The 20265-nt window shown below is 38.1% G+C and overlaps 1 protein-coding gene across 1 annotated transcript; it reads left to right on the top strand.

Annotated features, from left to right (window-relative positions):
* The first annotated feature begins 1948 nt into the window (after window positions 1-1948).
* On the top strand, window positions 1949-19996 carry LOC132766628 (cytochrome P450 2B4-like). The gene is made up of 9 exons (XM_067465554.1): window positions 1949-2212; window positions 3899-4061; window positions 5111-5263; window positions 7181-7341; window positions 7895-8071; window positions 11304-11445; window positions 12204-12391; window positions 12680-12821; window positions 18979-19996. Exons 1-9 carry the CDS (start codon window positions 2036-2038, stop codon window positions 19158-19160), a joined length of 1485 nt encoding a protein of 494 aa, XP_067321655.1. The 5' UTR covers window positions 1949-2035; the 3' UTR covers window positions 19161-19996.
* Window positions 19997-20265: the final 269 nt, after the last annotated feature.

Below are 20265 nucleotides of genomic sequence, written 5' to 3'. Positions count from 1 at the left end.
GCCTTCTTTGCCTCAGTCTTCTCCCTAAAGGGGATTGGTGTTCAACCTGAGCATTATGGAGCAGACAAGGTAGCAGGGGAAATGCAAGCCAAAATAGATAAAGAAGTAGTCCAGGAATACCTGGCCACTCTAAATGAAATCAAGTCCTTGGGGCCAGGTGAACTACACTTAAGGAACCAACAGAAGTAATTTCAGAACCACTGGCAATAATCTTTGAGTATTCATGGAGAACAGGAGAAGTCCCAGTAGACTGGAGAAGAGCAAGTGTTATGCATATTTTCTTGCAATAGGGTATTTGGAGAGCAAGTTCTTTCATGTACACTCCCCATATTGACTATCACAGCCGCAGCTCAAAAAGATGGAAACTTGGGAGTCATTGTTTCTCAAGCTTTTTAGCTTTCTCTTCTAAAGAGAGCCAGTGTCTTGTCATCAGTGCCTCATCTCCCAGGAATCTGATATCACTTTCATGGCTCAGAACAATGAAATCTTGAGAGTTTTAGTTTCACAAGGTCTTAGCTCTCTTTGCCAAAGGGTGTCAGTCCTCAGCAAAGTATAATACCCAGATTCAGTGTGGCACTGCTCTTAGTTCCATGAATCATTACTATGGAATTATTGACATTATAGTTTCACAAGTTCTTTAATCTTCTCTACCTTGGGGGTGGAGGGTGGCAGTACTTTGGCAGAAAATGCTAAAGATCTTGTGAAACTTCAGCTTCCAGGATTCCATAGTATTGAGGCATGCAAGTTAAAGGGATGTCAAACTGCAAATCCCATTGAAATCAAAATGAAGTTTTTGTTCCAGCTTTGTCTTTGCATCTGAGGAGAAAAGAAAGAGTTGATTCTTGACTAGTGGTCAGAAGGACCTTCACTTGGTTTCTCTGTTTCATTCCATAGTACATCTGAAAGTGCCTGCAAAAAGGATTTGTGGGGTAACATGTGGCACCTGTCTGGGTTTATCATGGGAGAATCCATTTTAGGAGACAGCTGTGATAACGTCCTATGTTTTGTATGGACTATTTCTTCATTGAGTAAATTATACAGAATTGTTGTCTAAATGATATAATAGATTCAGAGTAGATTGCACCAAGAAACCACCATCTGTTGGTGTGTGTGCACACTGGGATTGTCTCTATTTCTCTCTCTATATTGTTGTTCTATTTATCTTTCCATTATAGCCTTTTAGCATTTCAGTTAGACAACCAACTGGGGAAAACTGGCCTTAAAAAAAAACCCAAACAAACAACCAAACAGGTTACTCCAGAAACAGATTCTTAGGGAGAAGTTAGAAGGGCTGAAGCAAAGAAAAAGGTTTAAATTGCTGTTATGGTAGAAATATGCTGCCATCATGATAGCTACATCAGATGGACTTTGCCATTACCTCACAAAAGCTGTATCACTGTACTTTAATGATTTGCTAGGAGGTTGTTTTCTTTTCAAATGTGGCATTGCTTCATTAGCTCCATAAAGAATCAGAATCTTCTAGTTTCTCCAGACCTTCTGGCCCTCTTTTAAGTTATGTGATGAAATCAAGATAATGGCTCAACTTTCACATGGTATTGTCCATCAAATGATTTCCTTGTGTGTTCTTTGGGGAGGAGCTATATAATGTGTTGCCCAAAGTGGACTTAATTTGCTTAATAGAAAACCATATATCACAAGATGTTCATTGAAATCAAGATATAGTGGTAAGAGGGGGGCTGCTGGGCTTATTCAAGAGAGTTACCTGGGCTGGATTTTGGGGTGACCTGTCTTGATAGCCAGAAATTGGGTACTCAGTTGGAGAAAAAGAGTGGGAATGTTGATGAGGATTGGTTGTTGCATAAGGCTTTATTTTAATATGTTATTACTTACCTCTGCAATATGAGAGCCTACTTCATATTCAACTGAGGGCAAATGGTATGATTGCTGGTTTTATTATTGAATACAAAAAAAAAAAAAACCTAGAAAGGTTTGTGGAACATTTTGGTCCTGATTAGTGTGTCAATACTCATCTTTCTGTTTTGGACTTTTGAAACAAGCAAGAATACAGATAAAGATGGGTCCCTTAGAGGCAGGAGTTCTGCTTCTTCTCTGTCTACTCTTCCCCTTGCTGCTCTCCTCCTTCAAAATGTACAAGAAGATTGTCCAGTTGCCTCCAGGACCCACTCCTTGGTTGTTTCTGGGCAATATCCTACAGAAAAATGTATTTCCTCTGTACACTTTCTATCCCAAGGTAAGAATAGTTTTTCTTAAACCTTTTCCCTGGGTCACAAAATTAGCAATGAGTTCTAGGAATGAAAGGGTGGATAAAAAGTTAATATTCCCCTTCTTCACTTTATGTTGTTCTCTGTTATTCTTTTGAATACAGTTGTGTTCCGAAGAGATTAACATTTTGCTTCATTAATAGTGGGTGTTTTTTTAAACTATTTTATTTTTCTGTCTTTATTGTGGCTTTATATCTGCCAGTGATGTTAATCTGCTCTCTTTTGGAGACATAACACAGGCATGAAGATTTTCAAGGTATATGCCCACTAGGCAAAACTTTTAGAATTTTTGGCACACTTTTAAAACATTATTTTGAATTTAAGAAATTTGGAAGGTCAAATTTTATTTGTTGAACAATAATTGTCTGTTATACAAGAACCTGTTACTTTTTCAGCACAATGTCATTTGTTCACACACAATTTACACTGATGAATTATTTCATAAGGCAATTTGTTGATAAATTCTTGAGGATGAGAAAATTTGGGTACTGTTCCATTATCTCAGTGGGGGCCACAAGGGGGTGCTAGACAGAGAAGGATAGTCCTGTTATTCTCACTCATGTTGACACCGTTGAAACAACCATTGTTTATGACATGGGAAAAGGGGTGGGGGTTAACCAGAAAAAATGGGGGAAATGGTTTTCCTCCTTCAACACCCCCCCCCCCCCCCAATAAAATGGGCTATCCTTTTCTGTCTACATCCCCTTTTGGAGTCTGCCCAGATAATGGAACAGTACCAACATTTGTATCTTTTACACCTGTTGCATTTACTTTGCATGAATGTAACACGATTTTTGTTCTTGGGTTATAAATGTCATTTCCTAATTAGTTTTATCATAAAAACATGGGAAAAGTTATACACTTCTTGAACTTGTATCCAGTACTCCCCCTGAGATCCTTTTTATGACTCCTGGAAAGTGGGTGGTTATAGTTGCCTTTACACTGGAAGCTGTAGTTTTACAAGCTCTTTAGCTTTCTCTGCCAAATAATGCTGGTGTTTCACCAAACTAGTCTCCACGATCCCATAGAATTGATCCATGGCAATTAAGGTGATGTTAGATTACATTACTTCTACAGAGTAGATACTCCCTATGCTTCTGTATGATGGCATCTCCTACTGGCTAGACTGAAGATTTGGTTTATGTCTTCCAACCTCCCAACGCATAATTTTTATGTACCAGGACCTCTCGACGGAGGGGCCTGAGCATGCAACCAGGCCCCTTTAAGATTTGATATATGTCTTCTAAATATTTCTTGTACTTACCGTATATCCTGCCTTAAGCCCCACGGGGAGTCAAGGCAGCCAACAACCGCACACTTTGGTCCCCATTTAAAACATTGCAAATACAAAAAACTCAAATTAAATAGTACTGTGTGGATTAGGTTAAAATACAATTAAATTAAAATGTATTTTAAAATTAATAAATATCCAAATATCCAAAAAGGAAAATGATGTAATAATGGGAGACTTCCACCAGTCTAGCATTTGTTGGAAGTCACATTCCCCCGAGAGTGTAAGATACAGCAAATTCCACATGTTATTCTACAATTTCATTAAACAAAAGGGGGAAAAAATTGATCACAACCTTCAGGTAACAAACTAAAAGAGAATTTATTGCCATATTAAATAGACTTGACTTTAATTTTGTCTGCAGCTTGTTGAGAAATATGGTCCTATCTTTACTATCTGGATGGGACCAAACCCTGCCATTGTACTTTGTGGATATGAGGTGATAAAAGATGCTATGGTGAATCATGCTGAAGTGTTTGGTGGTCGATATACCATCCCCATCACGGATCGTGTGTACAAGGCACAAGGTGGACTATTAGACTTTTTACCCTTTCCTTTCCTTTGATTTTATTTTTGTTTTAACCTCCAGGGTAGGAGTGAGGAATAGAAGTCTAGATCATTTGTCAGAAATCAACAAAGTTCACAAACTTTTAATAGTAGTATTTTTGATTTAACAATCGTGTGTATTTTAGTTGCTATAATATAAACAATTTGATGAATAAAGGTGAATTTTGTAAAATTTCATTCAATAATAGCACTGAGAACAATTACTCAGACTTACAGTGTAGTCAGTGTCACCTTCTTTCTCCATTATAAGTATGGATCTTGCTGCTAGTTTTTTTTGGTGTATGCTATATAACTACCTAGCAATCATATAGATCTCTGAACACTTTTTGGATCATGGCAATGGTGATTGTGTTGTCCAACATGCTCTTTTCAATCTACCAGCTCCTCGGCCATTAGTCTGGTTGTTATTGGATAACAAAAAATGAACACATTCTCCTGTGCGCAATAAAGAAATATATTTTAATGTGTATTATAGCATCTGCAAAAAGCCTCCCAAATTACAAATAGTCGCCAAACGTTGCGGTTTTGAATACTATCACTCGCTTTGGTTTAACATGGTTAAAATTATTTTTTTTGTTCCTTTGTGAATAATTACATCATTAGGACATTTAAAAGTAACTTTTTCATAAAAAGGAGTAAATATCAATCCAACTGCACACTAAAAGCAGCAAAAATATTATTAAATATGGAAATACTTAACAAGATTTTTGTACCTAAAGCATTCTGCTCCCATCAGCACCCAGGAAAGAGCTGTGGCAAAAGGGAAACATACAAAATGCAGATAGCATGTCATGTGTGGCTTACTGTTTCTCTCTCTGTCTTTTTAAAACAAACTTATTGAAAAGCCAACATTTAAAATGTTTACAACTTATCATAATACTGGAAAGAAATCCAATATCAGGCTGTTAAGTAACTCATTGCAGAATCCATTGCTCATGTAGTGATTTCCCACCTGTTACTGGATATTGAGAATTGAGACAAAGACTGCTTTTTATCTCTTTGGTTTTAGGTATGAGGACCAAAGATGATACAAAATGGAGGGAGTTACGCCGATTCACACTTTCCACCCTAAGAGACTTTGGAATGGGGAAGAAAACAATGTCTGAGAGGGTCCAGGAAGAAGCGTGTTGCCTAGTGAAAGATATAACAGCATCTGTACAAGGTTCACTTTGTCAGCTTATTCCACAGAAACAGGCAGCGGAGGGGCTCATTTTGCTTTCACTGGCTTTGTTCCTGCAGAATTCTGTGAAATGTAATTTAGGAATTTTCATCCTCAGCTTCATAAACTACATTTCCCAGAATTCTGCAGGAACAAAGCGAGTAATAGCAAAGCGGGAGCCTCCGCTTTAGAATGCTAACATTATTGTGTAGAGCATTCATTTCTAAGTGCTTACAGATTGTTTGCTTAATGATCTACTCTAGAATCTTTCCTGGTATTGATTTAATTGTTTGGGTCTTCTTTTTGCTCAATTTTGAAGATGGGAATAGCATTTGCCTTCTTCCATTTTGCTGGAACTTCTGTTCTCCGGGAATTCTTAAAGATTATTGCCAATGATTCTGAATCTTTTTTCTGCCAGTTTTTTAAATACCTTTGTATATAATTCATTTGGCACTGGAGGCTTGAATTAATTTAGAATAGGTGTTCCTGTACTACCTCTTTACCCATGTTGTGCTGCATTTTCCTTACTCTGCTCCATTTCTCCCATGTTGAGAGCAATTTACTTTTGGGGAGAAGCCAAAGAAGGTGTTGGGCAGTTCTTCCTTTTTTCTGTCCCCTGTGAACATTTCACCATCACCTGTGTGCAGTGGCCCTGCTATTTCCTTGTTTTTCTTTTATTTACGGACATACTCCCCCCCCCCCCCCCCAGTTGTTTTTAATCTCTCTAGGACTGAAATAATTTTGTTCTGGACTCTAACCCTATACACACTAGCCATTTGCTTGAACCCCCTTTGATAATTTCCCTCTTTTTTCCATTTCTTGTATGTGGTCTGTTTACTCAGTTGAAAGCTCTGTAGACCTTCAATCAGGTTTTTTCTGGACACCTCCTATTTTCCTCCTTGTGGGAATTGCTTGGAATTGTGCCTCCAATTTCTCATTTTTCAGAAAGTCTTATCCATCATGAACTTCCTTCTCTTGTATTTTTTTAACCATGGATTCACAGCCAGTCTTTTCATGCATTTAATGGATTTGCCTTACTTGGAAGGCTTGATTGGCCTTCTACTAATTGTCTTTCTGTCAGAAGACTAAAAAAAAATTAGCCAGACTTTTAAAACAGATTTTTTAAGGAATTGGTAAGCAGGTGCTGCATTTCCTTAGTGAACTTTGTTTATAGTTAGTTGGAATTTGTAGTAGTTATAGAGTATAGGAATAATTTAGTGATAAAGGTATGTTTACTTAATGTGTTTATGTTAAATTGAATAAATGCAATAAAAATGGAATCCATAGTGGAGGGAAATTGCTGTGTGGTGCAGATTCCATGTTTCTTCTGGCCTAAAGTGGGGGGCAAGAAGAAAAATTAAAATTCTGCCTCAAAGTCAAAAAAAGAAGTAATGCAAATCTTTGAATTTCAGTTTTTGGAGGGGAGATATGACATAAATGACAATTAAAGTAGATTCTTTTCAATCAGATACTGAATGGTAAGGTATACTTGATACATTATTATTATTATTATTATTATTATTATTATTATTATTATTAAAAACATTTATACCCCTGACTTTCTCGACCTCCGTGGAGGGACTCAGAATGGCTTTCAAACAGGCAACAATTCGATGCCAAACATAATATAAAAATATAATTCTAAATATACATTAAGAACCCGCTGTCCAGATTAAAATCACCAGAATTATTTTAATCCCATTGATTGAATGAGTCTATTCTAATCAATACCAAAGAAAATATTAAATTCCTTGATTGTTGTAGGATCCTGTTTAAGGACATTAATTCACATTAAGATCTTCAGACAGATAAAAGCATCATGGCTCAGCTTCAGCTGATTCAAAGAGTTTCATTAATATTGAAAGGAGAACATGGAATGCATTTATCTATCCCACTCACCACAGCCCCCTTTCCTTGCAGGAAATAAGTTTGATCTATCTAAAAGCATCACAAATGCTGCTTCTAATGTGATATGTTCTGTCCTCCTTGGAAGGAGGTTTGACTACCAAGATGAGATGTTCAAGGGGCACTTGCACATTGTGACTCAACTAATGTCCCTATTTGTGAGCTACTCAGGCATGGTATGTTGGTCCTTTTATATTGTAATCCTGCTCTACATGTGGAAATGAAATGGTCCCCAAAACTATTTTAAAGACACTTTTTGTCTTAGAGCTAGAAAGAAACTGCCTTGGCCAATCTGACAGCATGGGGCATAGGGCCATCACCAACCGGCAGATGGGTGGAGCCGGCACATTGCCCTCTGCTCAACTCCTTGCTCCCTGGTAGCAGTAGCAGCTGCAGATGTTTCCTCCATTGATGCTTCCTTCCCTCCCTCCCTCCCTCCCTAACACAGAGCACCAGCAAGGGATACAGAAATATCAAACAAGGACTCAGATATGGTGTCCATTTTTCACATGGATTTGTTTAAATGAGCTTTATAAAGCTGCCATACCTTTATGTGTCCTGACAAGTTCCACTTTGTCTTCATGAAATTGACCATCAACATGTTTTCACTTATCCTAAAGCAATGTATTATCCTGTATTAAAACTTCTCCAGCTGCTCCTTCTAAAAAATGTCATATTAAAAAAACCTCTTTGGTATTTTTTTATTTAAGACTGCAATTTCTATTCCAGTTGTTATCATGTTTCCCTCCAATGATGGATTGCCTACCTGGCCCTCATAAGAAGGTATTCGCTGATTGCAAAGGTTTGCAGGCTCACTTCCGTGAGGAGATGGAATCCCATAAACTAACACTGGACCCTGAGAATCCCCGTGATTATATCGACTGCTTTCTTATCAAACTGGAGAAGGTAGGTGCTGGAAAATGTGAAACTCCTGGGCAGTCTATCTAGCCCAGAGTTTTTCAAAGTAAAGAGTATTGGTTCTCCAGGAATGCCAATTAGTTTCTAGGCAAAGTACTAAGACCTGGATTTGAGCTTTAAAGCTTTATATTAGAGATCCTCAAACTTTTAAAGCAGAGGGCTAGTTCATAGTTCCTTAGACTGTTGGGGAGGGGGAACTATAGTATGGGGTGGGAGAAGCCATGAACGAATTCCTATGCACACTGCACATATCTTATTTGTACTGCAAAAAAGAAGAAAGAAAGTGCAAATAAAAGAAAGAAAGAACAATACAATATTTAAAATGAAGAACAATTTTGCCAAACATAAACTTACCAGTATTTTATTGGGAAGTGTGGGCCTGCTTTTGGCTGATGAGTTAGTAAAGTAATTAGGACTTTTCTTGTTGTATACCTTCAAGTTGTTTCAGACTTAGGGTGACCCTGAAGCAGTGGTCCTCAACCTGTGTTTTGGTCCACAACTCCTAGAAATCCCAACCGGTTTACCAGCTATTAGGATTTCTAGAAATTGAAGGCCAAAACATCTGGGGACTCACAGGTTGAGAACCATTGTCCTAAGGGGATGGAGGTGTGTCAGCCAGTTCTGGATAGGGTTAACTCCTCCTGAAAGACTGTGTTTTCAGCTTGGGAGTGCTCCTGTATCTGTCTCTCCAAAAGTCAGCCTAGGTAGATGTGATGGTCTGGAGTGCTTACTATCTGCTTCTGTTTATCCGCCAGCTGTACCCCTTCCAAGATTTGCAGGACATTAAGATGGTAGTGCACATGCTGGTAACATCAAGGTTGAACTTCTGAAAAGTTTTTTTTTTTACATTCGGCTACCTTTGTACCAAGTTTGGAAACTCCAGTTGATTCAAAATACAATAGCCAGATTGGTTACAGGAACATCCAAGAGTGAATATATCACACCTATCCTAAAATCACGCAACTTGGCTGCCAATTAGTTTCTGGGAAAAGTACAAAGTATTGGTTTTGACTTTTAAAGCCATACGTGGTTTGTGACCAGGTTACCTACAGGATCACCTTCTCCCGTACAATCAGCCCTGAACACTAAGGTCCTCTGGGGAGCAGTTACTCTAACCTGCCAGAACCCAACTGGCAACCACCACAGGGAGGACCCTTTCATCGACTGCCCCATGACTGTGGAATGACCTGCTGGTAGAGTTCTGACAGCTAGATTAGCTGTTGGAATTTAAGACACAAGTGATGACCTATCTCTTCCGGAAGGCCTAGCCGGTTTTAATGAAATATTTTAAACTTGCATCTTATGTTTAATCTCTGTTTTTTAACTTGTGGAAATATGTTTTAATGTTTATTTTAAAGAATGTTTTTTATGTGAATGTTGTAACCTGCCTCAAGCCATGAGGAGAGGCAGGCAAGAATTATTATGATTGTGCCATCCACCCAGACACTATAAAAAATAAAACTTCAACGTGCTTCTCTATTGCTGAGCGAACTGCAGTTGGCTATCTTGAAAACTTAAAATACTAAGCAACTGAGACTAGTACTGGTTTTAAATATCAAAAAGAATATTTATTTACACAAAGTCCTTGAAGACTTGGCACAGATCATAAGTTGCAATCAAACAGTCAATAAATGGAACTTTAGAAATATTCTTTCCTTTCTCCAGATGGCAGATAAGATTCTGAAATCTTAACACCCTAACTGCAAGCTGTTGTGGGTTAGAAAGAAACAGGTTCTTCCCCTATCTTTAACTTAAAGTTAGTTCAGGAGACTAAGAAGTGCCAACTCTTTCCATAACTATATATTCAAAACACAATATAATATCTATACTAACTCAGTATAGCTTAATACTTATCTATAAAGTAGTCTGGGTTAAAGTAGTCTAGGTCAAAGTAAAGGTTTTGCAATGGTTCTCCCAGAGCTTAGCTACATAGCCGTCTGCACGCCTGAAGTTCCTTCCTCAAACTGAATAGGTCAGGGAGGATTCCAAAATGGAAGTTCTTCCCCGAGAGCAGGGGCGGGCTCAAAGGGCTGCTCCCTTGACCAATCATTGCAAAGAGGCCTGCAGGCAGGCCCTTTGCCTCTGAAGCTGCTAACCTTTAGGACTTTGCAAAGGCTGCAGCAGCCTGGGAGAAATGCAAGAGGAAGACACCCTGAGCAATTAAAAGGTAATGCAAAAAACAGTCTCCTGGGAGACGGAACAATGATTATGATTATTACGATTATTATTATTAAGGTTTAGGGTTGGAGCCAGGTAAATGACCTTGGAGGGCCACATCTGACCCACAAACCTTAGGACCTTTCTACACATGCAGTAAAACCTGGAAGTAACTGGGATAAAAGTGTGTGTGTGTGTGTGTGACATTTGGAAAAAGTGTGACTAGAATCAGGTGAACAGCTGAAAAGCACATGTTTAAAAATGCACTTAAATCCTGACCCCAAAATGTGCATCTTTGCATGACTGTATATCCCTGCAGCCATGAAAAACATGTGACTTCCTTCCAAGCCCACTGTGTGGACACAACTTAAGACCTAACTCTTCTGGCAGGCCTACAGTAAATTTAACTTGTAAATTTTTACCTGCATTTTATCAGTATTCTTTAAGCTGCATTTTATCTGTGTGTATTTGTTATATGTATTTGCATAGTGCTTGTTCTACTTCACTGATTTAACTATGTTGTACCAATTTAACTATGTAGTACCCTGCCTCGAGCAACAAGGAGAAGCAGAAATAAATATATAATTATAGGAATAGTCAATTTGAGTTCTACCTGAAGAAGTCAGGGTTCAAGCCATGGACCTTAAGCAAAAAACCAGGCACACTCCCATTTGTCCAGCACTCCTGGTTACCGATACACATAGACATGCTCTGAATATGTGTGTTTAGTTAAGCTTTGTCAGCAATGATCTAGACACATTAGAGCTATTTCAAATGGGGAGATTCTTAAATAATATGCATGGGTAAACCAAATTACTAGGTTGTAAAAGAAATAAGTGGAAGAATGAAGCAAATAGAAAGATGTGTACTCACAAAGGCTGAGAAGATTACAAGACTTGGGTAAGGAATCCAGGATTTTGGTGGAAGGTTGTCTTACAACTAGAACTACATAAAGTAATATTCTGTAATATCAGTTGAATCATAATAAAAGGTTCTAGCTAGTCCACTTTTCTATAAGGCTGATATTTTCATTTTTCCTCCTTTCCCTTTGCTTTATTTGCAGGAAAAAAATTCTCCTGGAACATGGTACGGCAAGGAAGACCTAGTGATGTGTGTATTTGAGCTCTTTTTGGCTTCAACATTAACTACAAGCCATTCTTTGCTCTTTGCAATCTTTATGATGGCTAGATTCCCAGACATACAAGGTAAACAGATATTCCAGAGAACTATAAAGGTGGTGGGGCTCTTAGGAATTAAAACAATAACTCTGGGAAGAAAATAACATTTTTCAAGGCTGTTTTCCTGAGTTCCTGTCTCAGCCATTGGTGTTTGAAGAGCAGGAAGATGTTCTCCACTCAGCTATTATAAAAGGACTTTAGAAGTCCCTCAGTACATCCATCTGCAATATCTGAAGACATGCACCTGTTAAGACTATCTTGCTACCAACATTTAAAATGGAACACATCCAATAAGCAGACATGAATTTCGGAGTCATGTTGCTTGACCATTTGGATTAATTTTGAGAAAACAAATGTGTGATTTTGTTGTGTGGTAAAATGATAAAGGGCATTGGATTGTGGTGGTTCCACACTTAGGCTGATGATACCTTTGACCTGTGTGGGTGAAATCTGTAGCTTGTAGATAACATTTCTGAGGTCTGCATGTATTACTGGGTAGGTGAGTGGTAAATGGCTGGATTCTGCTTTATAACATAGTGTTTGCACCTTTAAATTAAACTTTCTGTGAAGGAATACTATGTATAGTTCTATGCAGCTGAATTTCCTCTATCCAAGTCCCAAAGTATGAATCATGATGGAAAATTACGCAAAGGTCTTTTTATTCCTCTGTAGAGGGGAGAAAATAATTGAAATTATGTACTCTTTCATGTACTAGCACAGCAAAAGTTTTACTCTCCCTAGTACGAATTTCATCTCTGCATGCTATTATTATTTTTTAATTATAGCAAAGGTTCAGGAGGAGATTAATGAGGTTATACATACCAATCGTGTTCCTGGAATGGAAGATCGGGTGAGGATGCCCTTCACCAATGCTGTCATTCATGAGATTCTACGATACCTGAAAGCAAGCAATGACAACTTTCCACATTCAACAACTTGTTGTGTAGAATTCAGAGGCTTCACTATCCCTAAGGTAACATGATTCCCACCTTTATTGTGTACTACAAAGACAGGGTTTTTCAATACATACAAATGGATATGAACTTCCACAACTGAAGCTGGCTCAAGACAAATGCTCAGGTATATGTGCATAAAGGTGCTGCCCTGACTCACATTCATGTAAAAAAAAAGCACAATATAAAATTCCTTATCTTTATTTACAACTTAATGCCTGTCTCAGTGGAAGGCTGTTTCTCAGATGTTCATGAAGTTGAAACATGTCCTGCCATCTTCTTTCTTTTTTTTCTTTCCTTCCTTGAAGGGCACTGCTATCATTCCAAGCTTCACATCTGTGAATTTTGATCCACTCCATTGGGAGACTCCAGAGGAGTTCAACCCAGCCCATTTCTTGGATAATAAGGGTCAGTTCAAGAAGAACAACGCCTTTATGGCTTTTGGTGCAGGTGAGTACATTAATGGAAGTAGTCACATTGGGGGTTGGAATAGTGGCAGGAGGGGACTTCAAGAATGATTTTTTTGTCCTGAAAGACAAGCAGCAGGGCAAGATGCTTTGTTCTGCATTCCCTGCTGTTTTCCTTTCTTACATCTTGATCAGGAAGTTGGTGAACAATAGCTTGAAGAGGAAAATCAGCTTTTGCTTTATATATTATAGCAATGTTACTGATGGCATAGACATGAAAACACATATTTCTGATGGTCTTAGGAATCCCTTTGCCATAATTGATTGGGTTCGCTATGCTTTCTGGATGTAGGTGAACTACATGTCCCCTAAATCATTGTCAATTCATCATAGATCCCTCCAGTATTTTCTGTTGGTCATAGGGGTGTGTGGAAATTTTGGCCCAATTCTATCATTGGTGGTGTTCTTTGATTGAACTATAAATCCCAGCAACTAAAACTCCCAAATGTCAAGGTCTATTTTTTCCCAAACTTCACCAGTGTTCATATTTGGGCATACTGAGTATTCATGCCATGTTTGGTCCAGATCCATCATTGTTTGAGTCCACACTGCTCTCTGGATGTAAGTGAACCACAACTCCAAAACTCAAGGTCAACGCCTACAAACTTCTTTCAGTATTTTCTGTTGGTCATGGGAGTTCTGTGTGCCAAGTTGGTTCAATTCCATCATTGGTTGAGTTCAGAATGCTCTCTGATTTTAGGTTAACTATAAATCCTAGTAACTACAACTCTCAAATGACAAAATCAATCCCCCCAATCCCACCAGTATTCAAATTTGGGCATATAAAGTATTTGTGACAAATTTGTTCCAGTGAATGAAAATATATCCTGCATATCAGATATTTACATTATGATTCATAACAGTAGCAACCTCGATCATTTTATGGTTGGGGGTCACCACAACATGAAGAACTGTATTAAGGGGTCGCAGCATTAGGAAGGTTGAGCAACACTGCAATAATACAAGGAAGAAAGGGAGAAAGCAGAGCTAAAACTGAAAGTTAAGGAAAGAAAAATTAGAACAGATAATTTGCATAACTTTTAATGGATGATGAAGACATTAAAATAGCCAAGGATTTGGCTCAGCTATTAATAAAAATGGAGAGTGTAATAAAGAATCAGGAAAAAACTAGGACTTAGGTGGGAACCTATGAAAGAACTAGACAAGATCCACAAGTGCAAAGATATAATAATAGAATACCAAGGACAAGATTGTCCATGCCATCATATTTCTGATTTCCATATGTGGTTATTAACACTGATAATGAAGAAAAAGAGGTGTGGCGGGGGGAACCTTTCTGTAGATACAATGGACTCCCTATCCCCCGCTCCCCTTTGAAATCTCACTAGGAACCAAAATGACTAAACCGAGACTGTCGTATTTTGGACATAGCATAAGAAGGAATTATTCTTTAGAAAATACCATGCTTGGTAACGTAGAAAGATTTATTTATTTACAACATTTATATCCTGCCCTTCTCACCCCGAAGGTGACCCAGAGCAGCTTACAAATTATATGTACATACAATATATTATATTATTAGCATAGAAAGAAGTAGGAAAGAGGAAAGCTGGAGTAGAGTTTGTTTTTGTGTGTCTCATTGTATTGTCACAAGGCATTGAATGTTTGCCGGTATCTGTTTACACTGTAATCCGCTCTGAGTCCCTACAGGGAGAAGGGTGGAATATAAATAGAGTGTTATTATTATGTTATTATTATTATATAGTTGGACAGATCCAAATAAGAGTTTGTTTTTGTGAGACCTGACCAGAACAGTTGAGGGCAACTCTGAGATCTTTCATCCACGGTGTCACCATAAGTTGAAGCCAACTTGTTGACAGTTTTTAAAAAATATAGTCTTATTATTATAGTCTTATTATTCTGCTTAAGCATTTTCCCCCTTTTTTCCCAACACTGTGCTCCCTTCCCCCCCATCTCAAGCCACAACCTATACATATCATCTGTCCAAAATCTCATTTCTTCTTGTGGCGGTAACTTTCCTTCTTTATTTTTTAAACCATTTACAACAAATTTTCCCTATACAACATCAAAATCACTTTGTTTCCATATACCTTTTTTAAACTTTTAATATACATGTAAGCTTATCATTTATTGCTTCAAGTCGTCTCCGGTTTATTGCCGGTATTGCACCACCTGACATCCGCCGGGAAGTAGCAGCCAATAGTGAAAGGACCAAGGCAGAGACATCTCCAGCTCATCCCCTGTTTGGGTATCAGCCAGCACGTCAACGACTTAAATCAAGACATAGTTTTCTTAGATCTACAGAGACACTCGCTGGAACACCCCAGCAAGCGAGAGTCCAAAAGTGGCAGGCCCAAACCCAGCACCTCAATTCATGGGTGATACCAGATGAGAGACTTCCCCCTGGGCACTCAGAAGACTGGGCGACTTGGAAGGCGCTGAACAGATTGCGCTCTGGCACCACGAGATGCAGAGCCAATCTTAAGAAATGGGGCTACAGGGTGGAATCCTCGGCATGCGAGTGCGGAGAAGAACAAACCACTGACCACCTGCTGCAATGCACCCTGAGCCCTGCCACATGCACGATGGAGGACCTTCTTGCGGCAACCCCAGAGGCACTCCAAGTGGCCAGATACTGGTCAAAGGACATTTAACCAAATACCAAATTTACAAAATCTGTGTGGGTTTTTTTTCTTTTTCTTTTTCTTTTTAATCTCTGTGTTTGTTTTGCTCTGATTAGAATTGTAATACAATGGTTGCTGATGACACGATAAATAAATCATTTATTGCCAGTTTCCATGCTTCCTTGTACCACTCCTCTATTTGTATATTTATTTCTTTTTTCCAATTCCTTGCTATGAGCAATCTTGCTATTGTTAATAAGTTTGTTATCGCTTTTTTATCCTCCTTTTTCAATTGTTTATTGTTATATAATGATAATAAAGCTATACTAGGACTTTTCTCAATTTTCATTTTCATTATATCTTCTATTTCTCTAAATACTTTCTCCCAAAAATTATTTACATATTTACATTGCCACCACATATGTTCCTGGTTCTTGACACCCTCTCCAACATTTTTTTTATTTTTTTTATTTATATATGCTATTCTTACTGGTGTCAGATACCACTTCCATATTAGCTTATAATAATTTTCTTTAACCCGTATTGATACATTTTTAAACGTCTTTGTCTCCATAATAGTTGCCACTCTGTTTCATTTATTTTTATCCCTAAATCTTCTTCCCCAAATCTTCTTCTTTAAGGGTGTTATTTTTTCTGTTTCCTTCCTTTATTTCAATTATTATCTTATATATTTTACTAGTTGTTCCTCTCAAATTTTCATGCTCTTCTACAACCCTTCCCTTCTGTATTATTTGTTCAAATTGATTAAGTTTGCTTCCATTATTATTATTTTTCCCCCAATTTTTGAGCAATTGTTCTAATTGTGTACAATGGAACCATGTCAATTTTATTTCTTTAAACTCTTCCATAATCATTTCCTTCTTCATTCCCACCTTTATCCAATCCCCTATCTTGTCTAAATTTTTTCCCCTTAACTTTTTATCCATTACTTTTTTAGGTTTTTTGGAAACTTCTTTTCCATTACAATTGGGGTTATAATTGACCCATCCGTTATTAACTTTCTCCTATATTTGTTCCATACTTCTAATGTATTGCTCAGCATTGGGTTTCTGATTTCCCTAATTTCTTTTCCCGTGAACTGTTTGAAAAATATATTCTAAATTTCTTCTTCTACTTCTTCTGAGTCTTTACTAAGCCAATCTGCTCCCTCTTTTTTAACCATTCCTTCTATAACCAATCTTAATCTACTTGCCTCGTAATATTTTTTAATATTAGGTAGTGCTAATCCTCCCTCTTTTTGCGATCTATACTATAACTGTTTGTTTAATCTATTTCCTTTACTACCATTGCAGTACTTATTTATCATTTGTTGCCATCTATTTAGTTCTTCTTCTGTAATTTGAAGTGGCAGCATCCTAAATATAAAATTTATCTTTGGAAGTATTTTCATTTTTACTAATGCTATCCTTCCAAACCAAGATAAGCGTATATCTTCATACTCTATTAATGTTTTCTGAACCACTTTCCTCAATGTTACTACATTTACCTCTTCCATTTCTTTTAAATCCTTTGTTATTATTACTCCCAGGTATTTTAATTTATTCTTAATTCTTATTCCCATTTTACTCTGTTCTATCACATTTAAGTCTGCATCTGCACTTTCGCATCTCTTTGGTGACCCATGATTGAACAATCTGTATTTTACACAACTGATATAAGACTGCCCTCTACTCACTGCATGCTCACACTGTGCATGCCTGCCTTAAGAAACCATAAGAGTCTTTCCTCCAAGGTGAGAGTTTTCCTCTTTTTTTTTTTTTTGGTCATGTCAGGAGTAACCGCTCCTGTTGTGAGAGAATTGGCTGTCTGCAAGGACGTTGCCCAGGGGGCGCCTGGATGATTTTTGATGTTTTTATCATCCTTGTGGGAGGCTTCTCTCATGTCCCCGCATGAGGAGCTGGAGCTAATAGAGGGAGCTCATCCGCCTCTCCCCAGATTAGAACCTGCAACCTGTCGGTCTTCAGTCCTGCCGGCACAGTGCTTTAACCCACTGAGCCACCGGGGGCTCCTTCCTCTTAATAAAGAGATGTCATTGATCCTTTGGTTTGGAGGAGGAAAGATGGTTAAAGGAAAAATTCGAAGAGCCTTTCCGAGATGGAGGCTTTAAAGCCCTTTTGAATTAGGCCATTTGGGAACTGCAAGGCTGGCAAGTTTGTTAACCTCAGCCTGGTGGAGGGGTGCATACAGGACGTACTGCTCTTCAAGAGCATCCTTCAGCTCCCTCCCTCACTGGCCGGTTGTCCTCTATGATGCCCTCCTCATCTCCATGAGGGCCATCAATTAGGGAAAGGGAGGGGAGGCCGAGGCACTATTTCTTGGCAGGAAGGAGGGGGGAAAGGGCCAAAGCCAGAGCTCTTCACCATTGGAGCTACATTTTTGTTGAGACCACCATGTGGCTAGAGAACTTGCTAGCCTCGGCCTGATGGAGAGTTGGGGCGCCTGTCAGCCATTCAGCTGCCTGAGGACAAACCCAACAATGCAGGTATTTTTGGCAATGCAATTCAGCATGAAATAGTCAAATCTAGATTTTAAGTGTATTGCAGGCATCTGAGAACATTTATAATAAGAGATGGATTAATCAGGGACATAATAATAAGAAAGAGTAAAAGAATTTCAGATTTTGAAAGCCACCGACCAAAGTGAAAGAAAAGATACAAGTAAAACAGTGTTGAAAGCAAGGAAGCAAGCAACAAGGAATTTTGAGAGGAGAATATACGAAGAAGCAAAAATTAATGAAGGAATTTATAAAATGTATAAAAAGGGAGAGAAAGAAAGTAGATTAAAAATGAAAAATACCTTATTTATTTGATTCTAAGATACCATCCATCGTAAGACTACAAATTGTGTGGTGTTAGATGTTTTCTATATGGTCAGTTATGTATGGGTTTATGTATCTATTATATAAACATTGATATAAATAAGGAAAATGTTCTCACTGCTTCTTTGTCAGCAACAAGAAGCTGCATAAAAGGGAAGGAGGAAGGGAATGGAAAGACAAAGGAGCCAGGCCACATGTTTACCTAAGAAGTGGCACAGTACTGGAAAGGACTTATCGTGCATAAAATCAATTATGAAAAAAAGCAGCATGATTGGGAAGTATAGATGAGTTTCCCCCTTCTATTAAAAGGGACACTCCAGAAAAAGGTGGGATAACAAACAGCTATAGGACCCCAGTGATGCTGCTATCTTATAATATTGCTTCACAAACGTTGTGTGATAAAATTCTCAGTTAATGTTCATGTTGTTGTGTGAAAGTTATAAACCTTCTTACCAAAGATCAGTTCCTTGGGTTCAAAACTCTCTGAAAAAATACTTTCTGTTACACGTTTAGTAGTGAAGACTTTAATATATGTAATGTGCCATGAAGGCAATGTCTTTCTTTATACTACTGCAAATGGTTTGGAATTTGTGAACTGAATTCAATTTAGAAAATTCTCTTTATTGTTTTTCTTTATAATTCCTTTGTACAAGAACTGGAAAATCCTTTATTAGCAGTGTATTTTTCTCTTCCAGGGAAGCGGGCATGTCCTGGGGAAGTATTGGCTCGGATGGAATTATTCATATTTTTCAGCACTTTGCTCCAGAGTTTACGCTTCCAGCTGGTTGAGGAAGTCACAGACACAGATCCCCTTTCTTTGTTTATCAAGTATACAAATAAGGGGCAGATCCTTCCAATACAAGCTATTAAACGTTAATTGTAATATAGTGATTTAAAATAAGTGGAAGGATTGAAGCCAAAAAAAATCTGAAGTTGGAAAAACAGAGGCCCTGAGGTATTCTGTCCTTCATTCCCTCAAAGGCTTGCAATTACACACAAGCATGACATCCCAGATATGAATGCTTAGATATTAAAAATGCTTCATCACAGAACAGAGGAAGAGCTGCTTATTGTTTTCCTCACTATCTATTTGTTTCCTTGAACTTTTTAAATTGTACAACATAACCAAGTACTGAAAAGATCATTGGGGCCTCTTCCTGATCAAGGCATTTTTTTTATCATAGAAATTTCCCCGCCCAAAAAATTAAATTTGGTCTCTTCCATCATAGCAGCTCCTATCAGTTCAACCCGGTCTCCTATATACATATTTTACATTTACAAACAACCTAGCAGCATGCCAATAGTGTTTTCCCCTGCCACAGCATTTTCCATATCATTACAATTTCCAATTTAATTTCCAATATTCCCCCTATAACATAGTAAGTAAGTAAACTTTATTACGGTCAATGACCAGATCATAACAGGGGGTGTGAGGATGTGAGGGCAATCTGGCTGTGACATCTGTCACCCCATTGATCACCAGGGTTGATTCGGTTGATCTGGTTGGCTAGGTGGGTGTCCCCTTCCTCCCTCACTGCTCCATGTGCGTCCCTCCCGAAGCTGCATGCTCGGTGGAAGAGGATGACGTCCCAGGTATAGAAGGAGTGTACCGAGGGCTCCAGTCTTCAGTCCCGGGTATATGATAGCTGTGCTCCCCTGCTAGAACCCCACTCTAACATAATTTTATTTCACAGCCCTTTAATTAATTAAATAGTTTTTATGCATAAAGTTTGTAGGAAATATGGGCAACTTGAAGGGGTAACCTAATGAAAATGAATCATTTTGCATAGTGGTTGTATAGCTGGGGTGGGGGGGCATGAAAGTTTACTACATTACATGAATATGACAATAAGACAGAAGCATTTAATATTAACCACAATAAATGAATGGTGATTGAAGTTGATGCCTTTAGAAGAGATGAACAAGTTGTATTTGATTTAGTTGTGAGAAAGAGAAGAAAAATGGACTAGTAATTTGTGGTC

The sequence above is a fragment of the Anolis sagrei genome, chromosome 2 (genome assembly GCF_037176765.1).
Source record: "Anolis sagrei isolate rAnoSag1 chromosome 2, rAnoSag1.mat, whole genome shotgun sequence".
In the NCBI taxonomy this organism is placed as follows: Eukaryota; Metazoa; Chordata; class Lepidosauria; order Squamata; family Dactyloidae; genus Anolis; species Anolis sagrei.
The sequence above is the reverse complement of the archived record's forward strand: the minus strand, read 5'-3'. Positions and strand labels throughout refer to the sequence as shown.

Excerpts from the sequence above, each read along its gene's own strand:
- LOC132766628 (XM_067465554.1), top strand. The coding sequence starts at position 2,036 with ATGGGTCCCTTAGAGGCAGGAGTTCTGCTTCTTCTCTGTCTACTCTTC. Across the intron at positions 5,264-7,180 it reads TATAACAGCATCTGTACAAG|GAAATAAGTTTGATCTATCT; the intron begins GTTCACTTTGTC and ends CTTTCCTTGCAG. Across the intron at positions 7,342-7,894 it reads TTGTGAGCTACTCAGGCATG|TTGTTATCATGTTTCCCTCC; the intron begins GTATGTTGGTCC and ends TTTCTATTCCAG.